Source organism: Gallus gallus, chromosome 14, assembly GCF_016699485.2.
Source record: "Gallus gallus isolate bGalGal1 chromosome 14, bGalGal1.mat.broiler.GRCg7b, whole genome shotgun sequence".
NCBI lineage: Eukaryota > Metazoa > Chordata > Aves > Galliformes > Phasianidae > Gallus > Gallus gallus.
The window spans coordinates 12870066-12887131 of NC_052545.1; the positions used below are offsets into that span (position 1 = coordinate 12870066).

General features: G+C 40.8%; 1 protein-coding gene across 6 annotated transcripts in view; it reads left to right on the plus strand.

Moving 5' to 3' along the window:
- The window catches only part of DNAAF8 (dynein axonemal assembly factor 8), an 84206-nt gene that overhangs the window by 13683 nt on the left and 53457 nt on the right, over positions 1–17066 (plus strand). For 5 of the 6 annotated variants that reach the window (XM_004945394.5, XM_040647720.2, XM_040647718.2 and 2 more), the window contains 2 exons: positions 12544–12735; positions 15266–15433. In XM_004945394.5, coding sequence (XP_004945451.4) covers positions 12544–12735; positions 15266–15433 — 360 coding nt within the window. The remainder of the gene's footprint in view (positions 1–12543; positions 12736–15265; positions 15434–17066) is intronic. The other variant, XM_040647721.2, reaches the window with a different exon arrangement.

The following is a 17066-nucleotide window of genomic DNA, read 5'->3' on the forward strand; positions in this document are numbered from 1 at the left end:
TTCTGCAGATTAAGAGCTCAGCTTTTATGTTGGATTAGTCACTGTCAAGAAGTACGGGACTAACAAACTAGCAGGTGAATTTCTCCTTTATCAAGCTGCTCTGGAATGGGCAGTGCACTGCACAGGGTTCTGTTCCCTTAATACCTTTGGTCCCTCTTCTGAAGGTTGCAAAGGTTGTGAACCCAGCCCTCAGACTTGCTTCTTTCTCAGTCTGCTGGGAGGTGCTTCCAGATTCCAGTTAGCCCTAATTAAGATGCAGCCACTTTCTCATCACAAATATACTTGAGCTTTGCTAACTCATTCCTTGCAATGCACCAAGTGATTACTGGATTGTGATTACTTGCTGCATCTTGATCATTTCCCATATTTGCTGCACTGATGCCAATGAAATGAAGATAAAGACCTGGTACTCTCCTTTCTCTCAAGTACAGCTCGGGGTGTACCTACCCTGTAGTCTTGCTGTAGATGAATCACAGTGTAGATGTACCCCTCATATCTTTAACCATATTACTGCCAGTTGGTCAAGGCATTGTGGACATTGGCATAAGCTAACCAGTGCAGCCCAACTGCTAACTGGTGCCTCCAGTAATGGACAGAGTATGTGAAGGAAACATGCCCAAACCTACGAGACACTGCTGATAGAAACAAAATCAGTGCAACCCATAATTTTTATTACAGCTTTTTCTTACTGCAACTTTACTCTTAGTTCTGCTTCAGAGATATTCATTATTAAAATTAAGAATGAAAAATGGATCAGCATCATCCATCAAATGCAAGTCATTTATAAGGTTATTTGAAATTCATCTTGACAGCAGCCTTTTTTGTCTTTGAGTTAGAACAGGTTTTTCTCTTTTTTTTTTCCTCAGTTGCACACAGGAAAGCAGAAGAACTTGAATGTTTTGACACTTAAAACTAAAGAAGCTGTAATTTGGCAGCTGTTTCTTTCAGTGAAAACATCTAATATCTATATATAAACATGTATACCCAAAGAAGAAGCAGAAATGTTTGACAAAGTAGCACACTTTGAAACTTGTTTTCAAAGTCCTTTGTTTTGGCAATGATAGATGTTCAGATCTGGAACACTTGTCATAGTTTCCAGAATTCCTCTGACCATTTTTAATGTACATAAATAATTGAATTGAATAATAATCAGAGATGAAGTTTAGAAAGTCTGTAATTACTGTAGCTGAGGTGCTTGGAAAGAAATGTAAAAAATAAATAAAAGCTGTATTATAGTTACATTAGAGTTCTTGTCTAAAATTTAAAAGCAGTGACATTCAGATTTAATATTGCTGTTTTTTAACCTAGTTCAGTCAGGCTCTGCAGTCCATTGCACTCCGTGGGATGCACTAATATAAGCAAGGATGGGGTTTGCAAAGAACACTTTCAAAACAGCACAGGTAACTTGAGATACCAAGACCTAAATTTCAGGGCATTTCAGTGTCTAAAGGAGGGGCTGATATGCAGTGGCATTTTCAAGACAAGCAAGTACCCAGTTCCCATGGAAATTGTCAGTTTCATTCTCTGAATTCTACCTGTCATTCAGATACTAAGAAATGCAGACTGTTCTTGCATTCTGACCTTAGCCTTACTTTCAAAAATGCATGGAAGAGTCTCATTTATTTATTTGCTTATTCTGCCCCCACCCCAACTTTCACTGAAACTTAAGACTGACATAAGTAGCTTCTGAAAACAGACCCGTAGCCACATTTTAACCTTTGGATCTAGTTCAGAGCTGATTTAAGCATCTGCAGTTTTGCTGAAAGCCAGCGCTGACATAATCCATGCTGTAAGGTCAGGTTGAATTAATAGCTTAAAGTAACATGTAGGTTTTGGTCAAGTGTTTGAGCAGAGTATTATTTACAAGGGAGATCGAGAAGGAATGCTGCGCAATGCGTGAAACAGTTACATAGAAGGTATAAAAAGAAAACAGGTATAGTGGAAATGTTAAGTCAGGATTTCAAGCAGTGATTGAGCACCTGGTGGGAAGGCAGGGCCAACCCAGGGGAGCTCAGGTGTTTGCAATGCACTGAGTGACCAGAAGGGCTGGAGCCAGGATCCACCTCTTCTCAGCCCTCATTTAAGGCTTGGCAGTGGAGGCGAGGGCATTTTGCTGGAGATCCCTGCCTACCTGAGGCCTTTCAAGGGTAAGCAGATTTTTTTTCCTTTGTGTCTGTGTCTGCAGCTGCAGCTCTTGGGCTTATCCTCACTTGCTGTGGCCTAGGACTTTGCTGCCCTGCTATTATTGCTGTTTTTTTTTCTGTTGTGTTATAGTGTTACAATGGGTTTGACCTGTCATTTAATGGATCTTGTCTATTATGATAGAGTTGCTTAGTACTAATGTTGATTTCCATGTTATGTTGACGTGTAGGTAGGATACAAGTAATAATAGTTGCTTTTGCCTGGCTCAAATCTGATTGATTTATTTGTTTTATTGTTAGAGTGCAACACAAGCGGGTTACTCTGTAAGGGAAAACTCACCAGGAGCTAAAGGTGACAGCAAGGCAGGTAGGGATGGAGATCTCACTATCAAGGAGCACAGAGCCTGGAGGAGAAGAGCAGATCAGGTCCAGTGAGGGTAACCAGTTGCTTACTCTCCAGTGATGAGGTAGGTCCAAGAGCAAGGCAACAAAGCCAGATTGGTGACTTAGGGGCAGAGTTAGATGAGTGAAGTGTATGGCCAGGCACAGGTGTACCTGCAATGTAGCTGGGTCAAGGACAAGTGAGTGTCTCAGCTTAAATGCAGCTCAAAAGCAAAGAGAGAGTGACCCCAGCAGAGGCTTTGTGCAGGTTTTGTTTCTTGCAGCAGCAGAAGTTACCCAGCTGTGCTGTGTCAGAACGGCTAGACTGCTGCAAAGGGTGGTGCTCATGGCCCTGACACTTTACATCCACCTTTAGATTTAATTTATCACACAGCAAAGGTCAGTCAGTTTTTCTTAAATTCTTATATTATTGGGACAAAAGGCTGTTTTTACAGTAGGGCTACAGTTTGATTCTCTGTTTACCTTTATTGCTTTACTGTGATATGGCAGAACGAGATCATGTAGTTTCAAAGCTATTAGGAACCACCTTGTTACCACTACCTTACAAACACTGTTTTATCTACCTTGTACAGTCAAACTATTTAGAAAATGAATGCATTGACTCATACTGAGACATCTAATTTTTCTTGGCTACACAATCACTTTGGCTAACCTTGTGTTAGTAATTATATTACTGTAATCATCATCTTATTGCAGCTTAGCCTTACAGCTGACTTACTAAACAAAAACATTTGGGCATGCAGCAATCATTCTAGCTTAACAAATACATTATGCAGACACCGTTTTTTCCAAATTGCAAACATAGACTCTGTAACCTTTGTCAAAATTGGCAGGGTTGTGTTTTTTATATTAACATATCCTTGATTAGCTCCTTGATGCCAGGTGAAATTCTTAGACTTAAACCTTATTTCAGTTACAGTGATCTTGATGCAGGGGCTGAACTTTTCCATATCTGTATTCCTTGAATTCTGATCTTGTAATTTTAAGTCAAGTTGTGACCAATTGTTATTTTCATTTACACTAAACTAATCACTGCACTTACACCTGCGTGAAGGTAACTGAACCGACCATTCAGCCCTTCCTATTTTACTATGATTAAAAAAGAAAACAACAACAACAGTAAAAATTAGCGTATTTCCTACACTAAATCTGTTTCTGGCCTCGGAGCTGAGTTTGGCTTGTTCTTCACTCCACAGCTTCTCAGTCTTGGTCTGACTCTGGGGTTGCGGCCAGCAGTGATGTGCCAGGCAGCCAGCAGATGGCCCCTGAATTCCTCCCTTTTCACACAGTGAGGTATTTAATGAGCTCCTGGAGGAAGACTAAAATCTTTTCTACTTAATGAACCTGCTGTCTCAACTCAAGAAAGGCTTAAAAATAAACTAAAGCAATTAGAGATGATGTAGTTAAATTTAGCTTGATAAGAAGGAGGCCAAAATTCCTGTTTGTGCCACCAGTCCAGCACACAGGATTTGGAATTGTGTGGAAGTTCCTAAGAAAATGTTTTTCTAGCATAGGCAACTGTTACCTGGCACTGAGCCTGTGTTTCTGGCCTCCTCTTCATCTTCCCACATAGTACCAGAGTAAGAAATGGGAGGATTTGCTGGTATGGTGCTTTTTGCTTAGGTTAAACTCAGCTGGTTTATGCTCTCCTTGGTTGTAGTTAGCAAGCTAGAGGAGCTGAGGCTGCTACTGTCTCTGCCATGGCCCATGATGACACAGAGGCATCCCAAGGATTTGCCTTAACAGGCAAAGCAGAGAACTCCAGCCTTAGAAGCCTTTGTTGTGAACAACTTCCTTTAGATGGGCAGTGTGCTTGCTTGCTCTTTGGTTTCTCAGAGTAATTGATGTTATGGAAGTGTGTGCTTTGGCACTGTTAGAGTACATTAAAGGCAAGTTATGAACTTTACATCCTACTGACACCACTTCTGTGCATACAACCAGAGCAGTTAAAAATGGCATACACTAACCCTGCTTTAATGACCTCTTGTCTGCTTCAGCAGGTTTCTCAAGCCGCATAGCTGCATCTAGGCTCAGAACCAGGAAACTCTTCCTCCTGTACTGAACCCAGCAGGACCACCAAAATGCCATATTTTCCAACTAAATTTCCACACAGACCCAGCCTGCTTGTTTTGCACAAGTTCCCACCTTTGTCTGTTGCATTTTCCAGTTTTGGAATGAATAGGCAGTCAAGTCATTCCAAAGAAGAGATTCTTTTTTTTAGTGCTGTTTCTCTAGTGAAAGTTTGAAGTGGCCCCAGGAAAATGTGAAATATTTAGTTCTTTATATTCCCTGGCACTTCTTGGAGATGATTAAAATGAGTTTAGGCTTATTATTGAATATACTTATGGATGGTCTTGACAGATTCATTCTTGTTGCTTAAGGCAGAGGTTAATCTAAGCTAAAAAAAAAAAAAAAATACATTTTCCAGAATTACGTGCATGAACCTGCTGCCAGTAGAGGTCCTAAACACTCCTCTATTTACATTGGCAGAATGCTTCAGGTTAAACTTAAAGAGAAGGCAATAAAATAAAATGCCCATGGGCTAATATCTGTTTTTCATTTAGAAGTGGGCAGGAGGAGAAAGATACTGTTGTACTTTGTGTCTTTTTCAGGTCTTGTTCTTTGACAGGTCCTGTGTGTGACAGGAGGGATAGCTACCACAAGGTCACAAGGCATATGAATAAGTACCAGTCACGTTTATGTATTTAGGGCAATACTTTCTGCCATGCGTATCTTGAAACTCAGAACTCCCAGTCTAATCTCACAGGTGTGATCTGTGAGAATATCTGTAGCTGAAAGGGGGCTGAATCCGGCCCTCTGCTTCTCTAAGTGGCTGTACAGGCATGGCTGATACAGCTATAACACTGTTGTTAAATAAGCCTTGTGGTTTAAATGTATTCCTAGTTTTTCTCATGCATTCTTGTTTAGTGTTACCATTTGGATTGAACTACAGCCCTATGTTGAAGGGTAAACTCAGTCATGGCTTGTAAGCACATTATTACAGGAATTAATTACAGAAACATTATTCTTAGTGGCAGGGATGTTGAAAAGAATTCAAGGCTTTATCTGAAATTACCAAGTGGAAGAATCCTGCAGTTATTTTTACTGCAAAACCGAAAGCTCTGCCCAGCTACGTGCAGAGTACCTGGAGTTCCTACCAGAATCAGTAGAGGTGTAAGCACTTAGCAGTTCTCAAAATCACAGATAACCCATGCTAATTCTGCAGGGCAGCAAACAGGCCCAAAGAGTTGCACATATATAGCATTTTGCAGCTGGATGCAGGGCCACAGAGCCTGTGTGACAAGCTGGACACACTCTAAATTGGAAGCTGACGTGTTGAAGAGTGCTGTGACTGTGGGAGCTGAAGAAGGGCTTGAGACAGCATAGTTAGCTCCCCTCTTCTTTTTTTTCCTGTGGGATTTCCATAGAATACCAAGTCAATGTACATAAATAGATAAATTTATTCCAGTTAAGTTTATAGTGAATCTCCTGGAGTATCAAACTAGAGCTCTGCCAGCAGTATTTAAAGGCAGCCAGGAGCATGTTCCAAACAGCAGCCTCACTTCCAGGTGGCTGAGGACCATTCTATGCCCTGTTCAGTATTTCAACGTGTCCATGTACAATTTCCTTCCTTGCTGCATGTATGGAAATGACTGCACACTTTGTTTGTGAGGCAGTTGGAAATCGGCTGAAGAACAGAGGAGGAAGGAACAGAAATGAGTTCTGAAAGTTTCTTGATAATTTTACACCATTTCTTTTTGAAGTGTGTTACAGGCTTTTGATGATTACTGTAGCTAGTGAGCAACTAGGATAAAGGAATATTACATCTGCAGTTTCATAGAGAAGTAATCCATCCCAGAGCCAGGAGAAAAGCACAAGTTCCTAATTCCCAGTCCTGCCCTTACGTGAGATCTGTAATTGAACTTCTTATTTATTTCAGCTGTTGTTTGTTAACCAGGAGCAGGAACTCAGTAGAGCAGGAACTTTTTGTTCCGTGTGCTTAGAACACCAGCACAGCAAAGCTCTGAATCCCTTTATAGTAACACTGAATGTAAACACCAATCATGGAAAAGGCACTGCTCATTTGTAATGGTTATGTCTCAGAAAGCAAACAAAATCAATGGGATTTGGTGCTACTTTGATTTAGATTTTAGAGCAATTTTCAGCGTGTTTCTTTGTTTACCTGAGGAGTTGAGCCTTTGTCAGACACTTTACCCACGTCTAGCAAATAAAGAAGTTGTGTGTAAAACAGCAGCATCTTACCATTCACTTGTGCCAGTTATGTGGATGTTTTTAGCTGCACTCAGATTTGTTGCCATTTATACAGATTATTTTTTTTGTGTGTGTGTGTGAATACATTTAGGTGAAAAATACCCATTTCTAAACAGTTTTTGTTAGCATACTTCATAACCACACAAATGTTCTGCGTTCTCGTGAAGGTTAGAATTGGGCTGGAATTGTCTTCAGTCATTTGAAAACTAGGCTGGTATTTGACACGTGCTCCTAGCAGGCGTTAAGCACTCATTAGCACATAGAATGTTCTAATTATGTATTTCAAGGAGCAATACTGTCAAGGAAGTCATAGTCACTGTGCTTTCCCCATCACTGCTGACTGATAGGTGTTCTTTTTTCATTCATAGCATTACGATCTAGTGAACTCAGACTAGGTAGGAATGTGTTGTCCAGGAAAGAGCACTAGCTGGCTGTGTAAGACTGATAGTAATAATGTTCCAGACCCAGGACAGAGTAAGAAATCACAGTAAGTCACTCTGGCATATATGAGAGAGTAAGCATGACAAGGGCAATGCTGTGAACTCGCATTAGGAATACTGACAGCACAGCCAGAAGTGAGCAGGTTAGGACAGAGAGCATAGTCTGAAGTAAAAGATTCTTCTTATTTGGGAGCAAATGCTTGTTTTGATAGCAGAATAGATGCATAATGAATTTTGGCCCCAAAAGCCTTTCCTGCCTGTGATCCTGAATGACCACACTCTTTGCTTATGTAATCCTCGCGCTGTGTCCTTGACTCTTATGTCAGAAGGTTTATACATTTTCTGCTAGCACAGATGAGCTATTAATTCTAGTGAAGTGGAAGAGAATTTCCTTATAGGGAATTGAGGATAGAATAGTATGGATAGGATGAGAAGAGATTGTTGTAGAACACTAATATGTTTTTAGCCAGAAATAGAACTGATCCTACCTATCATTAGCTGTCTGCCAGTGCTGTGGTGGATGTAATGCTACTTTAGATGGCACTTCGAGTTAGCAATACTCAGATGGCAGCAACATGAGAAGGTGTGCACAATGAATTTTGCTGTCTATGGTTCTTGTGCCAAGCAGAGCTTAGTGTCACATCTGTGTGACACCTCTGAACTGTGCTTCTGTATGCAGTAATTTCTGCTGATGTTTCTCTCTGATGCTTTGCCCTGTTCATGCTTCAGCAGAAGTGATGGCTGGTGTTAGCTCCTCTGTGATGCCAGAGATGGATAAGTGGTTCCTTCTGAATCAGGAGAGATCGTATTCTTTAAGACCAAGACTAAGATTAACTGTGCAGAATAGGAAGATAATTTTCAGCAAAGAAATATTCTTCATTATTTTTTAACTTAAACACATATGTAATTCCTAACTGCAGATCTACAGAGATCACAGCAAATCGTGCTTCCATTGCTCAGCTCTTTGGATTCCTACAATCTCACTCTGGCAGAGCAATCTGTTTTGGAGGATCATTCCTCCTCCATTTTGGCAATCTGAAGCTCAGTTCAAGTCAGAAGATTTCAATAATATTTTGCCACCATCGTATTTTTCAGGTCCATAACCTCAGCACGTTTGATATTCAGGAGCCATTCGTGCTCTATAGAGTGAATCTAGTACAAAACTGCATTAACAGAAAGACCATTCAGACCATTAACATCAATCATGCTCTCCTTTTTGTTATTAAATGTTGCCTTCATAATTACAGTATGTTCTGCCAGTTGCGTACAGGAAATGCAAATACTTTCCTCATTCTTATCCATTGCTCCCACTTTTCAATGATAAAGCAGTTCTTTGAATGGTTTCAGGGTTTATTCCACAACTTAATGTGGAATTTCAGATAATCTAGCAGATGGCATTGTCATCATTTTTCCTTCCCCACAGAATGAAAATGAACAAACACGTGATATTTCCAATATGTCTTCATTGGATGCAGGATTTTTTAGACACCATGAAACAGTGTTATCTGCTTTGGTTTAGGGAGAGGGATGGAAATGTGAAGTGCATCCTAACTATCCTAACCATCTACTGTCCTACATTAACTTAAGGGAAAATAGATGGGTAACCACATAATCAGCATGCTTGTGTTTTGTATTGTGAGCTCTGCCCACTGCAAAGCAGGAACATGCAATGCTAGAGCAATTTCAGCATAAGAGCACAGAATTTTCATTAGAGAAATTAGCTGGAGCTGCTGAAGTACCTAGAAATCAGATCACATTTACAAACGCACAGCAGATGTATCCTTTGGCAGAAGATCTCTGCAGTCAGTAATTTACCATTCATCAGGGATTGCCTCTGAAATCTGTGATCCAAGCTCGGGTGCGGATGACATAGAAGGATAAATTTAGACATGGCTGAAAACAATTATTTTGATTAAGCCTCCAGCCAATGAGAGTAAGATTCCTCCTATTCCTCCCCTTCCCCCTCGTTCACTTCCTCCAGTGAAGAAGGAGGAGACTTTGTAAGCATAACTTAATCTGTTTTACATGCAGGGGATGCTTTGATTTAGCTCTCGCTGCTGTAGGGTCTTCTCAGCATAGTAGGAAGTACCTTTTGAATGTGATATCTTCCTTCAGCATTAGCATCAGTTTAGTTTGTATTGGAAAAGGTGCTAGAAGGGAAATGCTGAAGTTTTCTATAGCTCCAAAAGCAAAACTGACTCTGTTAAAAAGTGTGCTTCTCCCTGACCTACCTTTCCACTGAGAGATAACCCTCAGACCGAGTGGGCTGACTCTATTGAGAAATACTGATTGCTTTCTTAGATCTCTCTGAAATATATAAGTGAACTTTCCAGCTGTGTGCTGTAGTGTGGTTTTCAGCAGCAGTTGGATGGCAACTGCTGGTGGTTGCTCTCATCTCTGTGCCTAGCTGGAAACCAGCAGCAAAGCCTGAGCTGCCCCTCTGTCATTCCACTCTCTAACAGCTTTGATAATGTTTCCCACTTTTAGTACAACAGAGCTGTTTGTCCAATCCGGTATGCAGGCATAGAAAAAGCAATGCCAACTGGTCTTTTCAAAACCCATCAACAAAAGCATCATTTAACCAATTAGAGCTGTTTTATTAGAAACAAAATGACATTAATCTTGGCTGACAAACTTGCCTCTACTAAGCTTCAGCTTGCTGTGGTTATAAACAGCTCCAATTAAAAAAAAAGAGATAAAATAGCACTTCTTAGATGATTGACTGTGCACATCCCTTCAGATTGTGTATTTTGAAGGGTTTTTTTAAGTGATATAGTTTATTTTGGGGCTGTGCCTCCGTGCACATAACTTCAGCACTACTGTAGCTGTGTGCTGCAAGATATGGGTATTCCTAAGGTATCTTGCAACTCATTTCACACTTCTTTTTGATGTGGTTTCTTTTTGTTTTGAGATGGGGGGGGGACTTAAATTTTTACATAAAGTGACACAAAGAAGCATGCTGTTCTTTTGGCTGGTGTTGCTTCTTGCACTGTTTTTGTATTAAGGTGGAGTAGGATGGCCAGAACTGAGTGTGAGGGGGCATTTGGAAAATCAAGCTGGAGAGTTGTAAGCGGCAGTGTTGTAAACTGCAATTGCAAAAAATAAAATAGCAAGCGCTTTGGAAATAGGAAATTTTATCTTATTTACTCCAGGGTAATTGCTGGTACTTGAGTACCATCAGCTGCAGGCCTGTGTGTGATTGACAGCGCAATTCTAGCCAGAGCAGCCAAAAATAGCCCAGGATTTGAGTCATTTTTGTCTTTTTTGTAATCTAATACTGTCACAAAAGCTAGCATCGTATGTAGAGAAATTGGACTCTCTTCATAGATAGACTAGGGTAATGGGTCTAATTGGCCAATGCTGAGGGAAAGCATATTAAGAAAGCACTTAATGTCACTGACTTCAGCAGTTCTTGCCTGCAGTTAGGTAGGATGAGCTCCCTTTCAGTTTTTTGTTCATTAATATTTCTGCAATTAACTTCTATACCTTGGCCCTTCCTGGAGTAAGGAGGCTGACAGAGGGAGGAAAGGGGAAGGAGCAGCATTCAAAACCTCCCTCACTCTCAGGAGGAACCTTAATAAGGAGAGAACTGCAATTCTTAGTGAACTTCCTGACCAAAATCAGCTGAGTCCCGTGCTGGTGGGCCAAACAAATTTGGAGTAGTTTGAAATTGCTGCATAAGCATCAGTAGATAGCAGTTTAATCTTTAGCTCTGGTGTTGCTGCCTGTCACTTATGGTGCTCCCAACTTGCTTGTTGAGACAGGAAGGAGAAAACATTTCTCCAATACAGAGTGCAGAAGAAAGCCATACTTTCCTGAAAATCTCCAACTTTCATTTCAAGTGTTTTCCTTGGAGAATTGTGATGGTGTTTCCAAAGCTCTGTTAGCTCCTCAGGACTACATTAGTTAATGCAGATCTGCAGCATTGGAATATTTGTGTGACTATTTAGTACTACCAAATGAAACTTGCAGTTGCTTTTAGGTAGCACTGTGTCTGTGGCAGACACATTAGCAGCAAAATAACCGGGCAACACAGTAGGTCTGCTTGTGAACATTCTAATTCAGAATTAAAGTGGCTTTAATTGGATTTAGCTTATTTTGCTCCCATAGTGAATTCAGGTAAATCAAATTAAGGTTAATTCAGTGTAAGGGTGTGGGCAGGCATCCTCATTAAGGGCTCCTTGGAGCATCTGAGAACACAACTGCCCAGCTGCTCCTTAGCACCCTTCTGCCCTCGCTGTGTTCTTGCTGTGCTCACAGAGCGGGATGCTTGCTGGTCTCATACTGTGGTAGGTCATTTCAGATGAATTTTGCTCACCTCAATTAGCAGTTTAGTCTGTTGGCTGATTGTATTGACGTGCATGGGAAGCGTGGTCGTGCTGCACTTTGCTGACCCTGCAGTGAGGAGCATAGCCTTCATGTGATGCTGTAACGAGTAGCTAGGAAACAGATACACCATAAACAGCTCCAGCTCTTTGTAAATGAATACCTGCCATACCCGTAGAACGAATGCTCACAGGGTGCCTTGGGGAGGCCCTTTGGGTCCTTATTAAAGGATCATAATTGCTGAGGAATAATGCTGTTATGTATACTAGAAATTATTTCTGATTTTTGAGACTAGCTTCCTAATTTACAGGAGGAATGTCAGGACAGCAGGATAGAGATAGAAGTAGCAAACCAGCTAACAATTACAGCAGCAGCTACTGTGTCTTTGGGTGAAGAATGGTGATCCCATAAACTATAATCTCACAACTCTAGCTTGGGGCTGTTTGCTAAAGAATAGGTCCCAAAGGAGAGGGCTTTGCATCCTGAATAACCAAGTATCAGTGCTGAAGCAGAGAAAAGAAATGAGTTCAGCTAAATGTAACATCCTCTGTGGATGAGGCATGTTAGATGAAGCAGAAAATAGTGGAGAATTTTGACACTTCTGTCATGATTGTTTTGAAAGTGTTTCACTAATTAAAAAAATAATAATTAACACAATCTTAAAGAATGTAAAACTAATTTGATCAAACTGTATCCAGCTGTGACCACCTGGCCTTCCATTTAACAAGCAGTATTAGACTAAATGAAGATCCATGTAACAGCTCCAAGAAAACCTGGGGTGTTCTGGAAGGTGTCCCTGATATAATGAGCCACCTTCTATGGCTTCTGCTTCCTCTCTGATAAGTGCTCACTAGATATTAATTGCCCGTCCTGTGTTGGCAATGAGTATAATTCATCTGGGATAATGAATACAGTTCCAGTAATTCAAATTATATTCATTTTCCTATTTATTTCTTTTACAGGAAACCTCTTATTTGCCAGTTGTTGACAGGCTGCCTGGACGGGACAGTGTGAGAGATGAAGAGCTGCTGATGGCAGTTTGGCTGTCGAGTTCTGGCCGGGTACCCACAGATGAGAGCAGTGGACCAATGCGTAGCGTTGCACTGAGAGCAGCTGACATCTACCGTGCCCTTGTGACATGGCTTCTATCTCTAGTGAGTACATGCAGTGACAGTGCACAAAAGAAGCTTCTGCATGATAAGGGACGTGCTTTTCCCTCCAGTGAATAGATTCTTGAAATTACCTTTTTCCAACAGCTGCAGAACAGCTAAGCTAAGGGGAAATTATGTCCTAGATTGCCTTAAAATAAGTAAACCAAAGTCCAGCTGGATCATGCCTGTATTTTACAAAGAACATGGTGCTGAAAGTAAAATTAAAAAGAAATAAGTTTGGCTCTAAAAAAAAAAAAAAAAAAGTGGTGAGCTCAACTCCAAATAATCAGAAGTAACCACTGAAAGCAGAGGACTAATTACTGTCCTAATCAAAACAATCATTTCTTTCCTTTTGCTTTTCTCACAACTTCTAATCAAGAACAGATCCTTTCTGAAAGTCAAGGGGGCTATAAATAAGCGATGGTCTATTTCATCTTAATTGTCCTTTGGTTCACACCTTTTTCCCTTCCAAAGAAAACCCCTTCTCCTCACTTCTATTAATCTGTTGTTACTCTTTTCTTCTAGGGGAATTAGAAAAACAAACTGTTTTTTCCTTCCCCCACCCCTCCTTGGCTGTTGACCTCATTCTTTTCTCTGGTTAAAGACACTGGCATATCAATTCATGCACTCAAGGTAAATTTCACCCTGAGTGGACAGCATGCACGAGGCTTTTAAGTCACTTAAACTCCACTTAAATACTATTAATTGTTAATGATGTTCACGCTTCCATTAAAACTTTGCTAACGTTCTGTAGTGTTACTTCAGTACTAGTGAAAATTGCCACTTGAGCAGCCCCAGAGTCTGAATCTTCCATTCAGAAAATAGTTAGCTCATCATCAGCTGAAGTGTGAGCTTTCTTCCCTTTACTCCCACACAAAAATCCTGAGCTCTGACTTGCAGCAGCTCTCTTCAAGCATGAAAAGGTATCTCAGCCGCTGGGACTCAGTGTTGCTCTGCTGGGACTGCAGGGTCAAGTGTTGTGATGGTCTTTGTGCCTCATACAAACTGGGATAAAAAGCCACAAATTGATTTCATAACCTGCAGTTCCCAAACAGCTGTTGGATAGCAATGAGAAAGAATCTGTGTTTCTTTAATGAAAGAGAAGTTCAAGCATTTTAGACCCAGTTCTCATCTGCATCTGTGTAATTCCACTGTCTTGCTGGTTTCCTGGCATATGTAAATCAACATATCCTTATTGATTTTTCTTGAAGATATGCTGATTTCTAACAGTGGAGAACATAGTATTCTAAACATAAGCATTCCCCAGTAGCAGAATTGCTGTGGAAATTCCTATGCAAAACCAGTGTTCAAAGCAGTCAAGGACTTGGTAGTGCTATTGTGAGTGATGCCACTAACCTATATAGCAGTTTGAAAATGCATGCCTGCCCTGTGTTAAGAACATATTTTTAAAAGCACTTATCTCACTATAAATAGCTTTGTTTTATGTATGCAGTAAATACAAAGCTGTTAATTCATCTAGAGATCATGGTGATGGTATAAACCATGACAAGGCTTAAGTGCTTTCTGTATTCACCAGAACCCTGGCGAAGAATTGCAGTTCTGTAATGCATACTTCATCTAGTACATGATCTGGGTGAGGGGTCTTTGTCTCACATGCCTGCTTCTCTTGCTAGACTGCTTTGATTGCCTGTGTATAATATTCACAAAGTTCTTTGCACTCTTTCCCCTGCTATCCAGGTTTTGGGATGTTTTGCAGCACTATGATGCCTCCCCGGACTGTCTCATTCATCTTTTCTGTCTCTTTTCAGCCCAGTTTCTCATGTATTCCGCTCTACTTTGGGCAGCATTATGGGCCAGTGAGTTATCTATCCTCCTGAAGTCTTGTCTCTGGCACTAAACTGTTATCTTCAGAAGATGCTATCTTGGGATTGGCAGAAGTCCCTTTTGGATCCAAAACAAGGGGGATACATATGTATATTGGTAGATAGAATGCCTCTCACAAAGGAGTACACATAAGAAAATCCATCAAAAAGGAATTGCCTCAAGTCTAACCACTATGTGGATTCACTTGCATGAATGATGAAGGCTTATTCTAAAGCCTGCACTAGCTCCTCAGAATGATGTAATCACTTAGCATTGATTTTTTTGAATTAAGGTTGTATTATCTCATTACAGTTAATAAAGGCAGCACACAGCACCACTCTGACATGAATGGACAGTGTTGACAGGAACTCTGTTTTCAGTTCTTGCTACGCTTGGGAGGAAATGTAGGTTCTTCCTTTCACATAGTGAAACTGGTAGAAGTTAGAGTGTGCAAGTTATGAGAGTTCTTGCTGATAAAATAAATCCTTTGACTTACCAGAGCCTACATGTTATTCCTGTTTAATTTGTTGTTATTGATTTTCCTATTGGCTAAACCTCAGCTAATCCACTAATCAAGTGAGAGTGCTCCCTGGATTATTATACATTATGTGGCTCTACTCAGAAGCAACAGAGCAAGATAAGGGGGTTATCTTCAGCCTCTAAATACAGCCATCTGAAAAAATGAAATTCTGTTCAAATGGATTTACAGGTGCCTCCTGTGAAAATGAAAGGTGGACCCAAAACTCCATTTCAGGCAGTAGGTCTACAGCAGACCTGGCAAGAGGATGGATTGGCCCTGTCTGCCTGTCTAATGCCAACAGATGAATCTCCAACCCAGGACTTGATGCTGATTCAAGAAAAGTTAAAGATGATTAAAGTAAGCAGCATTTAAATGTGGTAGTCATACAGAATTGCCATAGGCTGTTACCACTACTTTTCACTAAAAACCAGGTTTGGGTATGCCAATTTAAGTTCAAATCTCAGTGAGCCAGGGTAGAAAAGTGTAAGTGCTGCTCTAAATTAGAATGAAGCCCAGGACTGTGGGAACTGAAGGACTGCTTGCAGCTAATTGCCAGCTCAATCTGTCCTCAGTTATGTTGATTTTGTGCAGATGAGAAACCAGCTCTATATAGCGAAGACTTTTGTTTCTGCTGCTCATTAACTGTTAATGTGTTTTTGGTGGCTGTAACCTCATGGTGCAGAGATTTGCCTGGATCCAGAGGAGACCTATCTTTGACATGTATTATGTTTTGTGCTGTAATTTTTTAACCATGTGAAGAATGTGACTTACGTGAGGGAATATTGTCTTGCTATTCAACTCCCAGGAGTCGGGGCCCAGATGAAGGACTTGAGATCCTGTTCCTTCTGTCCTGCTAGACTATAGTGTCTGTGTTGTACAACAAAACACCAAGCTGAAAGGTCTAGCACACAAGCTGAAATCTAGCATGTGTAGGTGGCACATTGTAACATAAGGCATGATATGAGCTTGTGTCCTGAAAACAGGGGAGCTTTGATGTGGCAACTCTGGGTCCTAATTTGTTGGTTCTGTTTTTCAGCTGAGCTAATTTGAACTAGGCTGATTCTCTGAGCATCTTGATGCATCTGTTTTGTTTTCCTCTTTGAATACTGCTTGTTAGGTACTGCCCTGAGACCTACTGTGGCCTTGCTAATCCTGCCTGGTGCAGACACCTACACCTATGTCGTATCGATGGGAGATATCCCAGGCATATTTGGTGAACAGTGGTCCTTGCATACCTGTGATCTCCCACAAGTCACTTGCACGAATAACATTCCTGTTACAGAATAAACTTATCTGAGATGCTGGCCATGTCCTTTGCTGGGTATGCAAGCATCTCCCAGCTCACTCAAAGCAACCCTTGTAGCTTTGGCAAACAGTGGCTGGGTTTTCTATTCCTACCAGCACATAATTCTTAAATGGAAGAAGAGGGTATAAACATGTTTTCAAAACATGCTTAAGCTTCCCTTGCTCAGCTGCAGCAAGCATTCTTTGCTTGCAACTGTCTGCCTATGAGCAGTAAAGATTGAATTTCCCATGATGTATCATAAAGCCTGGAGTATGACAGCTGTGGCTCCAGTGCTCACACAAGTAAATGATTGATGCTGGCAACAAATGTCATGATTAAAATACTACTGAAAAAAACAACCTCAAAACAATAAGCAACTTTTCTGTCAATGTTCATCCATCTGTTGGCAAAAGCTGCAGGGCTAATGAGAGAGAGCACCCTGATGGACTGGACAAGGGCTTGATGTTGATTGCTGTCTAAGGTGACTGAATTCAAGAAGTATTCTGTGAAACAAAGAAAATGGAGGAACAGAGACTGACCTGCCTTTTGTCTGTTTGCCTTATTGCTCTCTAATTTCAGATGGGGAATTGGCCAAAGCATCAGAATTGTTGAGTCCTGGGTATGCTCAAAATATGTATCCAGGGTCAAGTAATTGAATGAACTTCTGAAGCTGCAAGCTCAGATTGCTCTGAACGTTTGGTTGGA